Source organism: Rhinopithecus roxellana, chromosome 9 (genome assembly GCF_007565055.1).
Source record: "Rhinopithecus roxellana isolate Shanxi Qingling chromosome 9, ASM756505v1, whole genome shotgun sequence".
NCBI lineage: Eukaryota > Metazoa > Chordata > Mammalia > Primates > Cercopithecidae > Rhinopithecus > Rhinopithecus roxellana.
Window position 1 is genome coordinate 124,045,250 of NC_044557.1, and position 21,841 is coordinate 124,067,090.

Sequence of the window (21,841 nt, forward strand, 5' to 3'; positions counted from 1 at the left end):
CCGTGTTAGCCAGGATGGTCTCGATCTCCTGACCTTGTGATCCGCCCGCCTCGGCCTCCCAAAGTGCTGGGACTACAGGCTTGAGCCACCGCGCCCGGCCTATTGTACATTTTTTTAAAGAGTGGGAGGAGATGGCCTTTGAGAAGTTGAGGATTTTCTCCCAAATTCCTTTGTAGCCTGCAACAGACTGAATTCTGTTCCCTTAAAATTCACATATAAAGCCCTAATCCCCAGTGTGACCTCATTGAGGACTGAGTCAGCCAGCCCTTGATCTTGGACTTCCCAGGCTCCAGAACTATCAGAAATAACAGTCTGCTGTTTGTCACCCACCTATGGCACACTACGGCAGCCAGAGCTGACTCAGGTGTGGCTCTCGCCCTTGTTGATTGTGTGAGCTTAGGCGAGGTCCTCAGCCTCTCTAGACTCTTTCGTTTTCTCATCTATAACATAAGGACAAGGGTGAGTACCTGTCTTCATGAGTTGTTTTGTAGATCATGTGCAAGAAGTAAGCGAAGTGGTGAGGACTGGGTGAGGGAGAGAGAGCCCTCAACACAGGGAGAGCACCTGGTTGCAGGGGGAGCCTTCAGTACAAGAGATTCAGTCTGCCATCAAGTGGCTCTCCGCACTGTTGATAGTTCTCAATCACTGAAGACAGAGGAGGTGGGGCACAGTGACTCAGGCCTGTTATCCCAGCACTTTGGGAGGCCGAAGCAAGCGGATCACTTGAGGCCTGAGGTTCGAGACCAGCCGGGGCAACATGGCGAGTCTCCGTCTATACAAAAATACAAAAATTAGCCGGGCATAGTGGTGCACACCTGTAGTCCCAGCTACTGGGGAGGCTGAGGTGGAAGGATCACCTGAGCCCGGGAGTGAGCCATGGTCACACCACTGTATTCCAGCCTGGGCAACGCAGTGAGACCCTGTCTCAAAAAAAAAAAAAAAAAAAAACAAGAACGTGCGTGTGTGAGAATAAAGGAAAGCCAGAATCATCAGCCGGTGTTTTCTGTTTCACTCTCACAAATCTCTGTGCAGACATCACGGTGACAGAGCTTCAGTCCATCTCTGCTCGCCTGCGGCAGAAGAGCCGGCGTGCCCTCACCTCTTCTCACTGCTCCTTTTATGTAGATTCCTCAGCTAATCCAGTAAGCCCTGGAGGCCACCTCCGTGAATAGTTCTGTTATTTAAAGACCTTTTACTATCAAAAAAAGATGACAACAGCAAGTAACAGAGAGCTTTATTTTCATGTCACTGCTCTGGCTTCATTCACCTGTTGCCAACAACTGGAGGGAGTTTCTCCACAGCCCTTGATTCCTGAATTGTTCAACATATCAACAGTCACAAAGACATTGACTTAAGGAGTAAACAAGCAGCTTTTCTCTACAGACCACTGGGCACCCCAAGAAGGCGCAGCTCCCTGCTCCACCCCCAGCCTCTTGGTGTCTGTGTCCAGCAGGAAGGACCCGGCAGGAGGCTGAATCCAAGCACTGCTCTCAGGTCACTCTATCCTCATCCCTGGATCCTCCAGGGGAACAAGAAAAAAAACAACAAAAAAACCAAAAACCAACCTGTTTTCCTGCTTTCCAAAATGGAGGGCCTTAACATCAACCAAAGTTACAAAACAAAAACAAAACACAGGAGCTGGCTGGGCGCAGTGGCTTACACCCATGGTCCCAACATTTCGGGAGGCCAAAGTGGGAGGACTGCATGAGTTGCAGGAGTTCAAAACCAGCCTGGCCAATATGGCAAGACCCCATCTCTATAAAAAGTAAACAAAAATCAGCCAGGCATCATAGCACATGCCTGTCATCCCATTCTGCTCTGGAGGCTGAGGTGAAGACTGCTTGAGCCTGGGAGGGCAAGGCTGCAGTGAGCCAAGATCACGCCACTGCACCCTAGCCTGGGAGACAGAGCAAGACCCTGTCTCAAAACAAAAACAAAACCGCACATCATCTGCAAAGCCATGTTGGGAGCTCAGCCATTTCCCATAGGCTTTCTTTTTCCTTGCCCCAGTGCCTTCTGGGAGGTTTCCCCTTCCCCATCATCACGATTTCTCTCATCTTTCACTATGATGCAATTCAATAGGACGAATTCACTGAACTGGAAAAGGATAAAAAGAATCTAATCCTATGAAAACTCTGCCTTCAACATAACTCCGGGGAGGTGAATATTATAATCCTGGCACCCCAACATACACGATCCTCTGCACCCCATCCCTGCCCACATCCTCCTTTCTGGACACTTAGACATCAGGTTCCCCAAGGGCCAAGGTTCCATGAAGAGCACCACGAGCTCCTTAGGAGACTTGGCGCCGCTCCGGCTCCTCTGACAACTGGGGCTGGCACTGTGGGCACCACCAGGTGAGCCTCCGGAACCCACCTGGGGGCCCAAACGCCTCCTTCATGACCTGGTGGCCAGCAGGGCACTGATCTTTCTGGTAGACCTGCGTGTGCTGCGGTCTGCCCTGGAACTTGCCCTGCAGCCAGGCTGTACTGAACTCCACCACGTGATCCACCAGGGCCTCCCGACGCGGGGCACTCAGGACTGAACCAAGAGAAAGGGGATGGATCCCAGCTCTGTACAAGACTTCATTCTTAATGATGTTCCCTGAAATAAAGCAGGGGAGGGTAAGCGAAGGAGAAAGGACACATGGCACGATGAAACCACCCACAAAGTTAGCACGGCAGAAGTCAGCTCTTCCACGTCCTGTGGGACCCTGGGCGGGTCCGCGATCTCTGACTCCGCTTCTCTGTCTGTAAACTGGAGTTGACAATTCCTACCTTTAAGGTTGCTGTGAAGATGAAATGAAACTCAGCCGGGCGCGGTGGCTCAAGCCTGTAATCCCAGCACTTTGGGAGGCCGAGACGGGCGGATCACGAGGTCAGGAGTTCGAGACCATCCTGGCTAACACGGTGAAACCCTGTCTCTACTAAAAAAAATACAAAAAACTAGCCGGGCGAGGTGGCGGGCGCCTGTAGTCCCAGCTACTCGGGAGGCTGAGGCAGGAGAATGGCGTAAACCCGGGAGGCGGAGCTTGCAGTGAGCTGAGATCCGGCCACTGCACTCCAGCCTGGGCGACAGAGCGAGACTCTGTCTCAAAAAAAAAAAAAAAAAAAGAAACTCATGCATGGCCTGTCATGGCAAACAGGCTATCAAAAAGGGGTCGGGCACCTGACTGCCTGCACTTGAATCCCAGCTCAAGCAGATCCTACCCACGTGACCCTGGCAAGCTGCTCAGTCTCAATTAGCTGCAGTTTCCTTATCTCTAAGGCAGGGATGGCTCACCTGGTTTTTGTGAGCAGTAAATGAGAATTCACCAAAAAACGCTGAGCACAGTGGCTGGTATGTAGAGTACTCAATAAATATTAACTGTTGTTATTATTTAAAATGTCGGCCTGGTGCAGTAGCTCATGTCTGTAATCCTAGCACTTTGAGAGGCAGAGGCGGGTAAATCACTTGAGGCCAGGAGTTCAAGACCAGCCTGGACAACATCGTGAGACCCCCATCTCTACCAAAAATACAAAGATTAGCCAGGCATGGTAGCACCTGCCTGTAATCCCAGCTACTCAGGTGGTTGAGGTACGAGAATCGCTTGAACCTGGGAGGCGGAGGTTGTCCCTGTAATCCCAGCACTTTGGGAGGCCGAGACGGGCGGATCACGAGGTCAGGAGATCGAGACCATCCTGGCTAACACGGTGAAACCCCATCTCTACTAAAAATGCAAAAAAAACTAGCCGGGCGAGGTGGCGGGCGCCTGTAGTCCCAGCTACTCTGGAGGCTGAGGCAGGAGAATGGCGTGAACCTGGGAGGCGGAGCTTGCAGTGAGCAGAGATCCAGCCACTGGCACTCCAGCCCGGGCGACAGAGCAAGACTCCGGCTCAAAAAAAAAAAAAAAAAAAAAAATTAAAAACAAAATGTCAAGCATAGCTAGGCACAGTGGTTCATGCCTGTTATCCCAGCACTTCGGGAGGCAGAGGCAGGAGGATCGCTTGAGCCCACAAGTTCAAGACCAGCCTGGGCAACACAGTGAGAGCCTGTCTCTACAAAAATTTTAAAAATTAGTGAGACGTGGTGTCATGCACCTGTAGTCCCAGCTACTCAGGAGGCTAAGGTGGGAGGATCGCTTGAGCCACAGAGGTTGAGGCTGCAGTGGGTTGTGTCTGTGCCACTGCACTCCGGCCTGGGCAACAGAGAGAGACCCTGTGTCAAAAAATAAAATAAAATGAAATACCAAGCATAATATAATGCTCGTTATGTAGAAAGTGTTTGGGGAGGTGATATCTTATGATTTTTCTACTCCTGCCTCATTCTCTGTGAAGCCAGCCTCGATCCCTCCTTCCAGAATCAGTAACTCTCTTTGGAATGTTCCAACCATACCCTTTCAGCTCCACCAGGGATTCATAGCAATCTTTCCTAACTCGCAGTGGACTGAGTCTGTGCTTGCTGGGACATTAAACAATGATCTCCTTAAGGAGAGATTGTGAGCGTGACAGAGGTCAAGTGAGTGTGTGTTTGGAGTGAGCGGGTGAAGGAAATTCTTGCTTTTCCCAAGAGCCTCATAGTCATACTCCTCATTACACACATCGGTCTCTCCAGCATTTGTTGACAGAATACCTGGATTCACATCTCAGCTGCACCGTTTACTAGACATGCGTTCTCTGCTTCAGTTTCCTCATCTGAAAGAAGGGAAACCCACTATAACCATATCCTATGGAACAGCACTAAGGACAAAAACGTGTGCCTGGCACATCAGAGCTGCTTGGGAAACACTGGCCATTATTAATTACTACTGTTACTTTATTAGCTCTTGCCACATATACCCAAAAAGTCACTTCCGATGGCTCTTTGCTCCTGAGGGCACAGGGACTCCCATGGTCCTAACATGAAAATGCAAGGCTAGTGCCTGGTGCACCACCGGGCCTTCTCCGACCCTCATGAGGGGAGGTGAGCAGGCAGCAAAGCCACATGTTGGATATGGAGGTGACTCTGTCACCGCCAACTTGCCTGATTGCTTCAGCAGCCAATTTGGGGCACAATTATTCCCCTGCTGTGGGTAATAAGAATGGCACGCTCTCATAGTCCAGCTAATTAGCTGTTATATGTATTTCTGAAATTGTTCAGCTCTTCTCCCTATCCTGAAATGCTCACGGTTTCACTGCTCATGCCACTGCAACAGAGAGAGGGAAACTCCTCTTCACTCGTGTCTTGTAAGAGCCCAATGTAGACTGAGTCATCTTTGTGCTCTGGCCGGCAGGGGAGCTCCATCCACCCAAAAGCAGCGTCCCTTAGAACGTGCACTCACTCCTCTGGTAGCAGCCTGCACGACTTCAGTTCCTACAGACACAGGTCAGGCACCTCCTGTGTGCCAGGCACTGCACTGTGCTGTGGAGGGTACAGAGGTGCCCGAGACATGACCCCGCGCTTTAGGAGGCAATGTTCCAGCGCTGCTGGCAGAAGGCTCACAACTGATGACACAGTTAGGATGTGGATTCTGAAGCCGACAGACAAGTTAAAAACTGCCTGATCTAATGCCCTCAGTCTGAAAACAAGGGAAGTAAAACAAAGGAGATTAAGCAAGTGGCACCTCAAGACCAACAGCACTGGCACAACTAGTGTGGGCCTCAGGTCTTGTGACTCCCACAGGAGCGACTTTTCCATGAAGCAACTCTGTGGACTCACCCCTTTCCCATGAGTCATACCTAGCCCTGAGAAGTATCTCTGGTCCAGCAGTGTATAGCAGACAGGCTGCGCCTGGCCTAGAGCTTCTAAGGCTTGTCCTCGATGGAACGTCTCAGACAGGATGTCACAGGCGGGTGTGACCACTGGGGAAGAGCTCCAAGACATCTGACAATTATAAAATGCCAGGAAGCCACCACCACCAAAGTACAGGACCAACCTGGGAAGAAAGAACAGGTCATATGTACACATCGCTACCACAACATAGTCAGAGCACACTCTGTGGTCGGATCATACACACATACACACATCCCCACATCGTTACCATGATATAGTCAGAGCACACTCTGTGGTCGGATCATACACACATACATACATCCCCACATTGTTACCACAATATAGTCAGAGCACACTCTGTGGACGGATCATACACACATACACACATCCCACATCGTTACCATGATATAGTCAGAGCACACTCTGTGGTCGGATCATACACACATACACACATCCCCACATCATTACCACAATGTAGTCAGAGCACACTCTGTGGTCAGATCATACACACATCCCCACATCGTTACCACAATGTAGTCAGAGCATACTCTGTGGTCAGATCATACACACATACACACATCCCCACATCATTACCACAATGTAGTCAGAGCACACTGTGTGGTCAGATCATACACACATCCCCACATCGTTACCACGATATAGTCAGAGCACACTCTGTGGTCAGATCATACACACACACACACACATCCCCACACTGTTACCATGATATAGTCAGAGCACACTCTGCGGTCGGATCATATACACATACAGACATCCCTGACTTACAATGGTTCACTTTTAATTTTTGATTTTATAATGGTACAAAATCAATGCATGCTCAGTAAAAGCCATACATTGAGTACCTATAGAACCTTTCTTTTCAGTAAGTATTCAATAAATTACGTGAGATATTCAACATTTTATAAAACAAGCTTTGTGTTAGATGATTTTGCCCAACTGTAGGCTAATGTAATTGTTCTGAGCACATATAAGGTAGGTTAGAGGTTAGGCTAAGCCAGAATGTTTGGTAGGCTAGGCATATTAGACATATTTTTGACTTATAAGTTTTTTTTTTGAGATGGAGTTTCATTCTCGTCGCCCAGGCTGGAGTGCAGTGGCACTATCTTGGCTCACTGCAATCTCTGCCTCCTGGGTTCAGGCGATTCTCCTGCCTCAGCCTCTCGAGTAGCTGGGATTACAGGTGTATACCACCATACCTGGCTAATTTTTTGTACTTTTAGTAGAGATGGGGTTTCATCATGTTGGCCAGGCTGGTCTCAAACTCCTGACCTCAGGTGATCCACCCACCTCGGCCTCTAAAGTGCTGGGATTACAGGTGTGAGACACCACACCTGACCTAATATTTTCAATACTCCATATACTCTTTCCATATAGAAAGGATATATAAAGCTAATTTTATTTATTTATTTATTTGGAGACAGGGTCTTGCTCTGTTGCCCAGGTTGGAGTGTAGTGGCACAATCACAGCCCACTGCAGTCTCAACCTCCCTGGCTCAAACTACCCTCCCGCTTCAGCCTCCCAAGTAGCTGGGACTACAGGTATGCACCACCATGCCCGGTTAATTTTATTTTTATTTTTTGTAGAAACAGGGTCTTCACTATGTTGCCCAGGCTGGTCTCTTACACCTGGGCACAAGTGATCCTCCTGTCTCAGCCTCCCAAAGTGCTGGGATTACAGACAGGAGTCACTATGCCTGGCAAGCTACTATTATTTATTTCAAAGACCAACAAAGTAGATAAAACTCAGGTCAGCCTATTAAAGAAAAAAGAGACAAAGCAAAATAAATATAAAACATGTAAATGAGAAAAGAGACATAACCAGGTAAACAGATTTAAAAATAACGGCATGATACACATTCACTCTATGGCAATATATCTGAAAACCTAGGGGTGAGCCTGCTTCGTGGAGAGCATTTCAACGCCTCCAGCTGGTGACTAATCCAGGACTCAGCAAAGGGCAGGCTCCTGATGATGAGAGGTTTGCTGGAGGTTCTAAGAAAAGCTTCCTCATCTGAACTTCTAAAAATGACCTTCTCATCTTCTGGATTTTTTGGTGTGAATAAAATCCTGGAGCTGCAGTAGCCTTTTGCTGCTGGTCTAAGGAACAAAACCAATGTGTGGAAAGTGCAAAGCCAGGAGAATCACATGAAGCCAGAACCTCGGAACTGCAACCCCAAACCTACCCTCCTTCTGAACTTCCAGTGATGTGAGCAAAATCTCCGGGCCACAGAAGCCCAAAGCATCCTATGATACCTACATCATGCCACAAAAAAAAAGACTACAGTTCTAAACATTTTTACAAGTTATAAAACTTCAGAAAACAGAAGTCATGTGACTTTCTCTGGGGGTAGAAGGGACCTTTTTTTTAGTAAAAGGGGAAACCTATGAGCAACCAAGAAAAATACCCACCATTGACGCCATACAAATTTCAAATCCCAAATGGATTAAGCTCAAAGGACGGAGGACAGACTTGAAACAATGCTGGCAACACGTCACAAAACCAAACAGACTTTTGGTCCAAAGGCTTCGATAAATTGATAAGAAGTACACAAGTGACCTAACATTCATGAGATTTCAGCTCACCAGCACTTTCCTACGGCCATCAAATGTACAGCCCTAAGCACGTGCATTCCCTCTGAGCAGCAATTTCTCCTCTGGGAATTGACACTGAGCATAGGATCCTAAACCTAGATAGAGTTTTATGCACAAAATGTTAATCTCAACATTCATAGATTAAAAACTGGGGCCAAGCATGGTGGCTCATGCCTTGTAATCCCAGCACTTTGGGAGGCGGAGGCAGGCGGATCACTTGAGGCCAGGAGTTCCAGACCAGCCAGCCTGTCCAACATGGTGAAACCCCGTTTCTACTAAAAATACAAAAATTAGCCGGTGTGGTAGCACGCACCTGTAGTCCCAGCTACTCAGGAAGCTGAGGCAGGAGAACTGTTTCAACCTGGGAGGCGGAGGTTGCAGTGAGGTCAGATCGTGCCACTGCACTCCAGCCTGGGCCAACAGAGCAAGACTCCAGTCTCAAAACAAACCAAAACAACTCATCAAGCTGAACACTTAAGATCTGCATTCGGCCGGGCGCGGTGGCTCAAGCCTGTAGTCCCAGCACTTTGGGAGGCCGAGGCGGGCGGATCACGAGGTCAGGAGATCGAGACCATCCTGGCTAACATGGTGAAACCCCGTCTCTACTAAAAAATACAAAAAACTAGCCGGGCGAGGTGCGGGCACCTGTAGTCCCAGCTACTCGGGAGGCTGAGGCAGGAGAATGGCGGGAACCCGGGAGGCGGAGCTTGCAGTGAGCTGAGATCCGGCCACTGCACTCCAGCCTGGGCCACAGAGCGAGACTCCGTCTCAAAAAAAAAAAAAAAAAAAAAAGATCTGCATTCTATTGTATGTTAATTATATCTCAATAAAAAATAAACACACAAACAGTATACTTAAAACAAAACTGGGAAAATCTTGTCCCTAAACTCAAAGCACACAAGTCAGGAGTCAGGCAATAAAATGTTCTTCAGGGACAGTCTACTCTCAAGTGCCACATTTGTTGGGAAAATTCTCCCCTTCTCCCAGCCACCTCTGGGTGCACAACCCTCTCCTGCGTGCAGACCACAGTCTACTTCCTATCACTAGTAGATACAGAGGTGGCCTCTCTCCCCAAGACAGCAGGGCCCTGGGGGGCGGCCTGGACGTCCTCAGTGTGTCCCCACTGCTTAAGTCCCAAACCCCATCAAGCAGGGCCCTATGACTATCAGAGCCCCTGAGAATCAGATGGTCACACCATTACCTCGGGGAAGGGTCCCTCCAGTCTCCTCTCTTGTTGGCTTTCTTGGCTCTGGAGAACTCGTTCACCCAAACGCTGCCAAACAAACCAAAGCTGACACGCAGCCACCTCCCAGCATCTCCTGCAGGGGCGTCTCCCTCCAAACACTCAGATTCATCCTCTCCCTGGGGGTTGAGCTCTGCAGACTGTGAGGATCCATCAAGCGTCTTCTGCCCGCTGGGCTCCCCGTCCTGCTTTGGGTCCACAGCCCCTTCCTTGTGCGCTTCTTTTTGTGGAGGCTCTGGCGGTGGGCTGCTGCCAGGGGGCTCCATTTCTTCATCTGGATCAAATCTAAGGAATAATTTCTTTCCATGGACCTGGAAAAAATGAACAGAGATCTAAGCCTCACAGACCCAGAGGGGAACGGGGGAACGCAGATATGTATCCTATTGCAAAGGTCTTCCTCCTCGCCCCTCGCGGTGAGCCTTCCCAAATGAAGTCTTTGGGTTCTGCTTTTTGCTCTTTTGCTCCAGTGGTGTGAGCAGTTCGCATGTGGTTTTCAAAGTGACCGAGAGCAAGTAGACTTAGTTGGCAGTGAAACAGATCCATGCTAGATGGCAGGACCACCCTGGACAACCTGAGGGGAATCGCTCCCAATTTTTTCATGCAGTAGCTAAGAAGTGAACATAAGTTGTCATTCCTTCATTTCATTCATAATACATTTTCTATGCCAGAAATAAGCAGTGCATGGGAATGCACACACACAGAGCAGCTAAAGACAACACACTATAAAACGGGGTACCCCACGCTACCCCCTCCACCAATGTATTGGACTTGATAAGAAAATTGTAATCAATAAAAATTAGATACTGAAACAAAAATTGACCAATGAATCAAATCACCACTATAAAATGTACAAGGCAAAGGACCCACCTTATCTCACTGAAAATGATTTCAGTAGAAGAAAATAAATACAGAAAATGTGTGTTAATGGATGTTCTGGCTGCTTTGAGTTTATTTTCTTTTTTTTTTTTCAGACGGAGTCTTGCCTAGACTGGAGTGCAGTGGCACCATCTTGGCTCATTGTAGCCCCCATCTCCTGGGTTCAAGCGATTCTCTTGCCTCGGCTTCCCAAGTAGCTGGGACTATAGGTGAACACCACCACATCCAGCTAATTTTTACATATTTAGTAGAGACCGGGTCTCACCACATTAGTAAGGTTGGCCTCGAACTCCTGACCTCAAGTGATCTGCCTGTCTTGGCCTCCCAGTGTTGGGATTCCAGGCATGAGCCACCACACCCGGCCCTTGCTTTGAGTTTATTTTCATGTTACACCTCCTGATATGCAGCATGTATGCCTAGATTCCAGGATGTGTCAGTTCCACACAGCCTGAAATTCAGGCAGTCTTTCAAAGAGTATAAGCCAAAACATCTGGCATTAATACTGAAAATGCCTGTGTTACTTTTTTGACCACTACAGGTCTGTGCTTAAAGATCACTGTTCTGCTATGATCTTAAACTTGTTAATTAGCATACAAATTAATCTTGAAATCCTCTATACAAAAGAGCATTACCTTTCAAAATAATCCCAGAATAGCTTATCTGTAAATCTGAGCACAGATTGTTATTTGCCACATACTAGAAATGGTTTAACTGAACTACATAAAAAACAAATTGAGCAAGGATTTAAGTGGGCATAATAGAATCTGCTGCAGAAAATATTTCTTGGTATAAATTCACCAATGTTGATATAATTCTGATGAAAATAACTGTCAAATGCCCATGATGATCAAAACATTTACTAGGTCAAAAATGTCTAGGTCAAGATGTCCTCATACCCTCTTCAACTATGGCAATTTCTACTGTCCCTCTTTTAGGTTCCTGTGACATTGCAGCCACTTCAGTTCGCTAATCATTAATTAAGCTTATTCAATGTGCCTGGCAGTGTGCTAGGCTCCAAGGGCAAACAGATGAGTAAGGCGCTGCAATGGTTTGAATGTGTTCCCCAAAAAGTATGTGTCAGAAACTTAATCCCCAATGGCACAGTGGTAAGAGATGGCCCCTTTGAAATTAGGCCATAGAGCTCTGACCTCCTGAATGGAATAATGCCAACTGCAAATGACACGGCAAGATGCCAATGCCATGCCCTTGGACTTTGCATGTTCCAGAACTGTGAGCTCTATAGACTTCTATTGTTTATAAATTACCCAGTCTCAAATATTCTGTAATAGCAGCAAAAATAGATTACAACAATCTCCAATGTTCCCTCATCTGTGACATGGGTGAACTTTGAGGACTTTATACCAAGTGAAATAAGCCAGTCAAAAAAACTCCAAATACTGTATAACTGTATAATTCCACTGATACGAGGTAGCTGGGGGAGTAAATTTCAGAGAGACAGAAAGTAGAAAGGTGATTGCCAGGAGCTGCGGGAAGGGAGGAAAGGGAGAGTTAGTGTTCAACAGGCATGGCGTTTCAGCTTGGGGAGATAAAAAAGTTCAGGCAAACTGTTACACAACGTGAATATACTTAACATTACTGAACTATGTACTTTAAAATGGTTAAGATAGTAAATTTTGTTATGTGTTTTTCATCACAATTTTTTAAAAAATTTAAAAGGCGGCCGGGCGTGGTGGCTCACGCCTGTAATCTCAGCACTTTGGGAGGCCAAGGCCAGCGGATCACGAGGTCAATAGATCGAGACCATGGTGAAAGCCCGTCTCTACTAAAAATATAAAAAAATTAGCCGGGCGCTGTGGCGGCGCCTGTAGTCCCAGCTATTCGAGAGGCTGAGGCAGGAGAATGGCGTGAATCCGGGAGGTGGAGCTTGCAGTGAGCCGAGATTGCACCACTGCACTCCAGTCTGAGAGACAGAGCGAGACTCCGTCTCAAAAAAAAAAAAAAAAAAAAAAAAAAAATGTAAAACGTGGTGGGGGTGGGAGGGGGACAAGTATGAAAACAGATACTACAAGAGCATGGAGAAAAGTGTGGGTAGGCCAGGCACAGTGGCTCATGCTTGTAATCCCTGCACTCTGGAGGCCAAGATAAGAGGATTGCTTGAGCCCAGGAGTTCGAGACCAGCCTGGGTAACAAAGTGACACCCCCATCTGTACAAAAAAAAAAAAAAAAAAGAAAAGTGTGGGTAGAAGCAGAGGTGGCACACAGAAGGAGAGCCTACACCATGAGGGGAGCTGGCAGCTACCTGGGCTGGGCTTCACAAGAAGAGTGGAAGGCAGAGGAGACAGGGAGTCCCCAGCGGAGGGGACACACCTGAACGCAGAGGTGGAAACCCCACACTGGGAGGGGAGCTCCTGGTCAGACACAGTAGCTAGGGCGTGCGCTGTCAGCACTGCTCCCAACAAACCCGCCACAGGAACCAAAGAGCTCTAAACCCTTGGGATCAAGAGGAGGAGCAGACAGGAGATACAAATTCCCTCCAGAAGATGAGGAACAGGCACAGGAAGGGTAACTGACGGGAGGCAGAGCAGAGACCCCTGCTGCAACAGAGGGGGACCCCAAGGAAGAGGCAACCCAGGGAACCTACCCACCCTGAACCCAGGTGAGCTGGAGATAGGCCCCAGGTGCTATGGCAAGAGGTTAAAAATGGAAGGATTGGTCCTCATACACTGCTGGGGGACGATAAAATGGTGCAGCTGCTTTGTAAAACACTATGGAAGAGACTAAAAAAGTTAAACATACTATATAGTCCAGCAATTTCACTCCTAGGAATAGTCTCAAGAGAAATGGAAACATATGTCTACACCAATACTTGCACATGAATGCCCACAGCAGCATTATCCATAGAAGTCAAAGAGTTGAAACAATCTGAATGTCCATCAGCTGATGACTGGACATCACTGACTATAAAATGTATGATGTGGTTTGGCTGTGTCCCCACCCAAATCTCAGCTTGAATTTTAGCTCCTATAATTCCCATGTGTTGTTGGGGGGACCCGATGGGAGGTAACTGAATCATGGGGGTGGGTTTTTTTCCCATGCTGTTCCCATGATAGTAAGTCTCACAAGATCTGATGGTTTTATAAAGGTCAGTTCCCTTGCACATGCTCTTTCTTGCCTGCTGCCATGTAAGACATGCCTTTGCTTCTCCTTTGCCTTCCACCATGATTGTGAGGACTCCCCAGACATATGGAACTGTGAGTCCATTAAAACTCTTCCCTTTATAAATTACCCAGTCTTGGTTATATCTTTATCAGCAGCATGAGAAGAGACTAATACTGTAAACTGATACCCAGAGTGGGGTACTGCTATAAAGACACCCCAAAATGTGGAAGCAACTTTGGAACTGGTTAACAGGCAGAGGTTGGAACAGTCTGGAGGGCTCAGAAGAAGACAGGAAAATGTGGGAAAGTTTGGAACTTCCTAGAGACTTGTTGAATGGTTTTGATCAAAATGCTGACAGTGATATGGACAATAAGGCACAGGCTGAGGTGGTTTCAGATGGAGATGAGGAACTTGTAGGGAACTAGAGTAAAGGTGACTCTTGCTGTGCTAAGAGACTGGTGGCATTTTGCCCCTGCCCTAGAGATCTATGGAACTTTGAACTTGAGAGACATGATTATGGTATCTGGTGAAAGAAATTTCTTTTTTTTTTTTGAGACAGAGTCTTACCCTGTCGTCCAGGCTGGAGTGCAGTGGCATGATCTAGGCTCACGGCATCCTCTGCCTCCCGGGTTCAAGTGATTCTCCTGCCTCAGCCTCCTGAGTAGCTGGGACTACAGGTGCCTGCCACCATGCCTGGCTAATTTTTGTACTTTTAGTAGAGACAGGGTTTCACCATATTGGCCAGGCTGGTCTCAAACTCCTGACCTTGTGATCTGCCCGCCTCGGCCTCCCAAAGTGCTGGGATTATAGGCATGAGCCACCACGCCCAGCTGGTGAAAGAAATTTCTAAGTGGCAAAGCATTCAAGAGAAAGCAGAGCACAAAAGTTTGAAAAATTTACAGCCTGATGATGCAGTAGAAAAGAAAAACCCATTTTCTGGGGAGAAATTCGAGCTGGCTGCAGAAATTTGCATAAGTAACTAGAAGTCAAATGCTAATCACCACGTCAACGAAGAAAATGTCTCCAGAGCATGTCAGAGACCTTCACAGCAGCCCCTCCCATCACAGGTCCAGATGCCTAGAAGGAAAAAATGGTTTCCTGGGCCAGGTCCAGGCCTCATTGCTGTATGCAGCCTAGGGGCTTGGTGCCTGGTGTCCCAGCCCCTCCAGTCATGGCTAAAAAAGGCCAATGCACAACCTAGGCTGCTGCTTCAGAGGGTACAAGCCCCAAGCCTTGGTGGTTTACATGTGGTGTTGAGCCTGCGGGTACTCAGAAGTTAAGAATGGAGGTTTGGAAACCTTTACCTAGATTTCTAAGGATGTATGGAAACAACGGGATGTCCAGGCAGAGGTGTGCTGCAGGGGCAGAGCCCTTATTGAGAACCTCTGCTAGGGCAGTGCAGAAGGAAAATACAGGGTTAGAGCCCCAGGGCAGAGTTCCCACTGGGGCACTGCCTAGTAGAGCTGTGAGAAGAGGGCCACTGTGCTCCAGACCCCAGAATGGTGCCAATGTAAACGGGGCCAATGTACAACTCAGGCTGCTGCTTCAGAGGGTACAAGCCCCCAGCCTTGGTGGTGTACATGTGGTGTTGAGCCTGCGGGAGCACAGAAGTTAAGAATGGAGGTTTGGGAACCTCCACCTAGATTTCTGAGGGTGTATAGAAACGCCTGGATGTCCAGGCAGAGGTGTATTGCAGGGGTGGAACCCTCAGTGAGAACCTCTGCTAGGGCAGTGCAGAAGGGAAATGCAGGGTTAGAGCCCCGGTGCAGAGTTCCCACTGGGGCACTGCCTAGTAAAGCTATGAGAAGAGGGCCTCTGTCCTCCAGACCTCGGAATGGTAGATCCACTGACAGCTTGCAGCCTGCTCTGGAAAACCCACAGACCCTCAATGCCAGCCTGTGAAAGCAGCCAGGATGAGGGACTGTACCCTACAAAGCCACAGAGGCAGAGCTGCCAAGGTCGTGGGAGTCCACCTCTCATATCAGTGTGCCCTGGATGAGAGACATGCAGTCAAAGATCATTTTGGAGCTTTAAGATTTGACTGCCTTGCTGGATTTCAGACTTGCATGGGGCCTGTAGCCCTTGTTTTGGCCAATTTCTCCCATTTGAAACAGGTGTATTTACCCAATGCCTATACCCCCATTGTATCTAGGAAGTAACTAACTTGCTTTTGATTTTACAGGCCCATAGGTGAAAGGAACTTGCCTTTTCTCAGATGAGACTTTGGACTGTGGCCTTTTAAATTAATGCTGAAGTGAATTAAGACTTTTGGGGACTGTTGGGAAGGCATGATTGGTTTTGAAATGTGAGGACATGTGCTTTGGAAGGGGCTGGGGGTGGAATAATATGGTTTGGCTGTGTCCCCAAATCTCATTATAACTCCCGTGATTCCCATGTGTTATGGGACGGACCCGGTGGGAGGTATCCAGTGGGAGGTAACTGAATCATGCGGGCTGTTCTCGTGATAGTAAATAAGTCTCAAGATCTGATGGCTTTTTTTGTTTTTGTTTTAATTTTTAAGATGGAGTCTCGCTCTGTTGCCGAGGCTGGAGTGCAGTGGCGCGATCTCAGCTCACTGCAACCTCTGTCATCTGGGTTCAAGCAATTATCCTGCCTCAGCCTTCCAAGTAGCTGGGATTACAGGTGCCTGCCACCATGCCCAGCTAATTTGTGCATCTTTAGTAGAGATGGGGTTTCAACATGTTGGCCAGTCTGGTCTCAAACTCCTGACCTCAGGTGATCTGCCCACCTCTGCCTCCCAAAGTGCTGGGATTACAGGCATGAGCCACTACACCTGGCCTGATGGTTTTATAAATGGTAATTCCCCTGCACAAGCTCTCTTGCCTTCCACCATGTAGGATGTGCTTTTGTTTCCCCTTCGCCTTCTGCCATAATTGCAAGGCCTCCCCAGCAATGCAGAACTGTAAGTCCATTAAACCTCTTTCCTTAATAAACTACCCAGTCTTGGAAGGGGAGAGTGGAAGGAGCTTGTTTTCCAATGTTGCTCCTATACCACCCTCGACTGTTCCATTACTGGAGTGGAGGGGGAAACCCTGAGTTGGAGTAGTCATTTTTCTCAGTCTGTTACGAGTAATCCAACACAACTCCTGATACAGAAAATGGAGAGCTGACAAGGAAAGGATGTGCCAGACAAACAGATGGCACAGGGTGAAGCCAAGCTCTCTCCTGCCTCATCAACTTGTCCTGCTCACTCTACCTCCATCAGCCTGCCTGTAACTGCTTCTCAAGCCTGAAATGCCCTTTCCTCCCTCTTCAGTTCACCGAAATCCTTCAGCCTTCAAGGCCCAACTCAAGTCCTACCTCCCACGCATCATCTCCAGGCCACTGGGACCTCTTCCTATCAGGGCCATTACCTGGGCCTTCATCATGTGCTCTGCCCTCCCCATTTAGTGTAGCTTAATAGTGTGGCCTGTGTCGACACAGGCCCTATGTTCTCAATGCAATTCTAAGTTCCTAGGGTCAGGGATCCACCCACAGGGAGAAGCAGGGAAGGGCGCTCACTTCAAAGCACTGCCAGGCAGCCCCCAAGGTTCCCTGCAACCTTAGGTTCCCTGCAACATGGGTTTTTGCTTGGTTTACCGGGAAAGCAGCTCCCAGTCCCGTCTACAGGTTCCTTCACTGCACATCCATCTGTCCACCCACTCACTTGCGAAATGTTCTCTTACAGCCAGCTCTGTGGCAGACACCCTGGTAAGTGCTGGGGATCCAGAGACAAAAGACATAATCCTGCCCCTGCAAACCTCGCAGGACAGTGTGTACAAAGAGGCCACAGTCCTGGAGGCCATGGGCCCCTGGGCTCTCACCTTTTCCTTGCCAGCCACCTGAGTTTGGGCTAAGTACTCCCTTCTCCGAGCCTCAGTCTCCAAAGGAATCAACTGTGGGTAAAGGGCTACAAGATCTCTTCCAGTTCTAACAAAAAACAGTTTTAAAACCTCTGTGTGTATGTGTTGCAGGGGTGGGGGTTGAGGGCAAGATGGAAGAAAGGGAACTAGTACTTATGGTGTGCCCATTATGTGCCAGGCATAAAGTCTACTTAAAACAACAATTTTAAGAGGTCAGTGGCTTATCTCCATTCTACAATAGAAGAAAGAGCTAAGAGATGAACATGCTTAAGAGCACACGGCTAAGCAGCGGCAGAGCTCATGAGTTCATCTGCAGGCACCGCCCCGTGCTTCCTATGTGCCAGCACTCAGCTAAGTGCTAGGGGCACAATACTGGCAAGGGGCAGCCCCTGCCCTCTACATCTGTCCTCGCCCCTCAACAAGCAGAACAACTCAGTAAAAAGGGAAGAACAGGAGTAAGTACACGATATCCTGGAAGCACAGAGATGGAGTCTCCTCCCCAAGTAAAGCAGACAGGGAAGGCTTCTCTGAGGATGCAATGGCCAAGTGGAAGCTGGAAGACCAGGAATAACCATTATAAATTTGAGGGGACGGGGCAGAGTTGGGAGAAAAAGGAAGAAGTGATTGAGCAGGGGGCAGCAAGTCAAAACCACGGACAGAAAGACTAAGAAGAGCCACAGTCAGTTCCATCAATCAGAAGACAGGTTTTGGGCAAGATAAGAAGGCTAGAGAGGGAGGCAGGGGTCAGAAAACAGGGAACCCCGTGAGCGCCTGGAAGGATGAGCTGCTTTGAACCTAGATCTGAAGGTTCTGCTCTTTTCTTTCTTTTTTTTTTTTTTTTTTTTGACAGAGTCTCACTCTGTCACCCAGGCTGAAGTACAGTGGCACAATCTCGCCTCACTACAACCTCTGCCTCCCGGGTTCAAGAGATTCTCTTGCCTCAGCCTCCCGAGTAGTTGGGATTACAGGCACCCACCACCACACCCAGCCAATTTTTGTATTTTTAGTAGAGATGGGGTTTCACCATGTTGGCCAGGATGGTCTTGAACTCCTGACCTCGTGATCTGCCTGCCTCAGCCTCCCAAAGTGCTGGGATTACAGGCATGAGCCACGACACCCAGCCGGTTCTGCTCTTTCCTTAATTCTCCGCTGGCTCAGGGGAATTGAACATAGTTCCCAGCCAAAGGTGCCCATCAGCTGTGGCTGGAGAGAACAGAAGCATTCCAGACCCTCTGAATCAGGGTCTCCAGCTCATGTACACATGTTCTTTACAGTTCTACAGTCCACAGCAATATCTACTTCTGGCTGAGACCCATGAGATTGAAAGAGGGAGCTGCATGGAGGCCGAGCTTGGTGGTTCCGGACTCAGGGAAGTGACACCCTGAGACACGTGGGGATAGATCCTAGGGGAGGTGCAATGCAGGATGTGCGACAGAGCCAGCTCTTCAGAGGAGGATGCCTCACCTGGGTGTCCTGGAGCCACAGGGACTGCAGGCCGGCGGGCTGTAGCTTCTTACTGCTGCCCCCTGTCTTGACCACCTGCTGGCCCACAAAGGGGGAGATCAAATGGTGAAATTTCCTCACCAATGGCCCTTCTGGCATCCCTGTGGGCAGAAATGGGCAAAAGAGGCCACGGATTTAGCTCATTTATCTCTAGCATCTCTAACAAGTGCCAAGCAACCTCCACGCCACCATTTTTGCTGCCAACTAACTTTAAGAGCAAATATAGCCAAAAAGGGAGTGTGGCTGGGAGGGGGTCAGATCATAGAGAAGACCAGCTGTGGCAGGGTGTGGCAAACTTAGCAGTAAAGGCAGCCCCTCTTACCCTTCTTCATGCAGCAAACACTTATTAAGCACCAACAGTGTGCTAGGCAGCACATCATGGGCACCATCCACTTTATTCCTGACTGGCAACTGCCACACCAGGAGCTGGCCCTTGTTACTTTTTGCCTGGACCGTGAGCCTCTAACACCTCCTGACTTTCTCTGCGCCCCCTCCTCCCGCTCTCAAAAAAAACAGCCATTCTGACCCACTGCTGCTGACTGATTTCCCACTTTTGAAGGGACTGGATACTGCCCTACAGGACCACCGACCACTCACATGGGGGAGGTGTGCATGGGATGACCAATATGCGGACAGAGCTCAGAATCGTGAGACTCCCAGCCATGTAGTTAAGCCCAGCTTAACTTCAGATAGTTATCTCTGATCACCGAGAAAAGCCGTGGTTCTGTTTTAATGACCACGCAGGGCTCCCAGGGCCACCTCTACTCTCCCTGCCCCAAATCATCCCAGTCCACTGAGAGCCGCCTACATAAGACAGTCTGAGTGGTCTACACCCGGGCTGCTAGGGCAGAGGAGACCCCCAGTCTCACCCAGGGCAGCTGCCTAACCACCTGTTCCTGCACCAGCCTCTCTGTAAGTTATGATGAAAATCGAAAAGAACTAAGTAGATATCGGGCACGTGATAGCTATTATATTCCAGTGATCCTAAAACACATTTTAGAATACTTTTAAAATCTCAGAAAGGGGGATGGCTCACAATCTGAGCATTCTCATCGTTTCGACGGCAATACATTCAATAACGTGCATCTTACACTCGCTGGTGCCGATTCACTGAGAGGTTCTATTTCCCCTCATCAGGCTTTCGAGAGACACTCTACAGGGAATCCTCACAAAACCTCCAGGCTGGAAGGAGACGTGCCAAACGCTGCTGACCATAACCAGTTGGAAGCCTGATCCTCTCCTACGCGGAAGCTTCTGGAAAAGCCTTCATCTGAAATGCATCAAGTCCTTAAAAGCTCTGGACACGTGGGCATGTTTCCTTTAGGGATTTTTACGGAGATGCACAGGTGGGAAGCAAGCCGCCTCTGCAACAGCCTTTAAAGATGAAACGCGGAGCCGGAAGTGGTGGCTCACGGCTGTAATCCCAGCACTTTGGGAGGCCGAGGCGGGCGGATCACGAGGTCAGGAGATCGAGACCATCCTGGCTAACACGGTGAAACACCGTCTCTACTAAAAAAATACAAAAAATTAGCCGGGGGTGGCAGCGGGCACCTGTAGTCCCAGCTACTCGGGACGCTGAGGCAGGAGAATGGCGTGAACCCGGGAGGTGGAGCTTGCAGTGAGCCGAGATCGCGCCACTACACTCCAGCCTGGGTGACAGAGCGAGACTCCGTCTCAAAAAAAAAAAAAAACAGATGAGACGCGGAAGGGGCTTCGAAGAGTCTCTGCGGATGCCGCGCTCCGTCCTCGGGCCCTCCCTGCCCGGGGGCTACCGACGAGCTCGAGGCTGGCTCTGCGCCAGCCAGGGAAGGGGAGGGGTGTCTTCGCCGTTCTCTTCCGAGTGCCCGAGGGGGGTCTAAGACCACTGCTTTCCCAACTCTGCCTCGGTGTGTGGCGAGAGGGGCGCAAACGCGGGCCTGAGGGTCACTGGGGTCCTCCAGTCGTGGGCAGCACCTCCGCAGGCTGCCGAGACGGAGCAGGGCCCCACGCCCGCCCTCCCGTCCTGTCCCCTCCCGACTTCTCCGCGAGGCCGCGGATCCACCGGAGGGCGGACGGCTGCACTCACCGGCTCCGGGTGGGCGGCACCTCGGCCCGACCCCGCACTGCGGCGCAGCCCGCACAGCCGCTCCAGCTGGGGGCGGAGATTTCCCGGGGCCGCGGCCCACAAAGGCTCCGTCCTCCTAGGGGACGCCCCTGTAGGTGGAGGCTGCGGGGCTCCTCCCCTAAGTGGGCGTGGACTCCGGCCTGGAGGCGGTGGCGGGCTCGTAGCTACGCGCCGGGTGCGCGCAGGCGCGGGGTTTAGCTCCTGGGAAGGGGGTCGAGGCTGCTCACTTGCGGGTGGGCGAGGGGTTCTGTCCCCGGGGTCGCTGGAGGCGGAGCTGCGTTACAGGGTCGGGAGTGAAAGCCGAGGTGGAAGAAGGCTGCAGGCTGGGACTAACATTGAAGAGATGCTCTTGGAACTTTTTTTTTTTTGGCGGAGGAGACAGTCTCGCTCTGTGGCCCAGGCTAGAGTGCAATGGCGCGATCTCGGCTCACTGCAACCTCGGCCTCCTGGGCTTCAGCGATTCTCCTGCCTCAGCCTCCCGAGTAGCTGGGCTTACTGGCGCCCGGCTAATTTTTGTATTTTTAGTAGAGACCGGATTTCACCATGTTGGCCAGGCTGGTCTTGAACTCCTAATCTCAGGTGATCCACCCGCCTCGGCCTCCCAAACTGCTGGGATTACAGGCGTGAGCCACCGCACCCGGCCCTTTTGGAACATTTCTTGTCTCAAGGAAACAGTTGTAGGGAAAAGTTAACCCTCTTAGCCAATGGATCGGAATGGGACAGCCTGGGTGTTCCCACAATGGCAAGCCTTTCGGTGGGTTCTGCTTTGCCTCCGAGCCTAATAAAGTA

At 49.6% G+C, this 21,841-nt stretch overlaps 1 protein-coding gene across 2 annotated transcripts; it reads right to left on the reverse strand.

Annotated features, from left to right (window-relative positions):
• Window positions 1-1,217: 1,217 nt before the first annotated feature.
• NEIL2 (nei like DNA glycosylase 2) lies at window positions 1,218-21,170 on the reverse strand. 2 transcript variants are annotated; one of them, XM_010384587.2, is made up of 5 exons: window positions 21,014-21,170; window positions 18,910-19,049; window positions 9,545-9,897; window positions 5,697-5,893; window positions 1,218-2,604 (listed from the first exon to the last, which is right to left on the reverse strand). In XM_010384587.2, the coding sequence occupies exons 2-5, from the start codon at window positions 19,045-19,047 to the stop codon at window positions 2,294-2,296; spliced, it is 999 nt and encodes a 332-aa protein (XP_010382889.1). In that variant the 5' UTR covers window positions 19,048-19,049; window positions 21,014-21,170; the 3' UTR covers window positions 1,218-2,293. The 2 variants fall into 2 exon arrangements, with proteins under 2 accessions (XP_010382889.1, XP_010382890.1); XM_010384588.2 differs by lacking the exon at window positions 21,014-21,170 and adding an exon at window positions 20,040-20,393.
• Window positions 21,171-21,841: the final 671 nt, after the last annotated feature.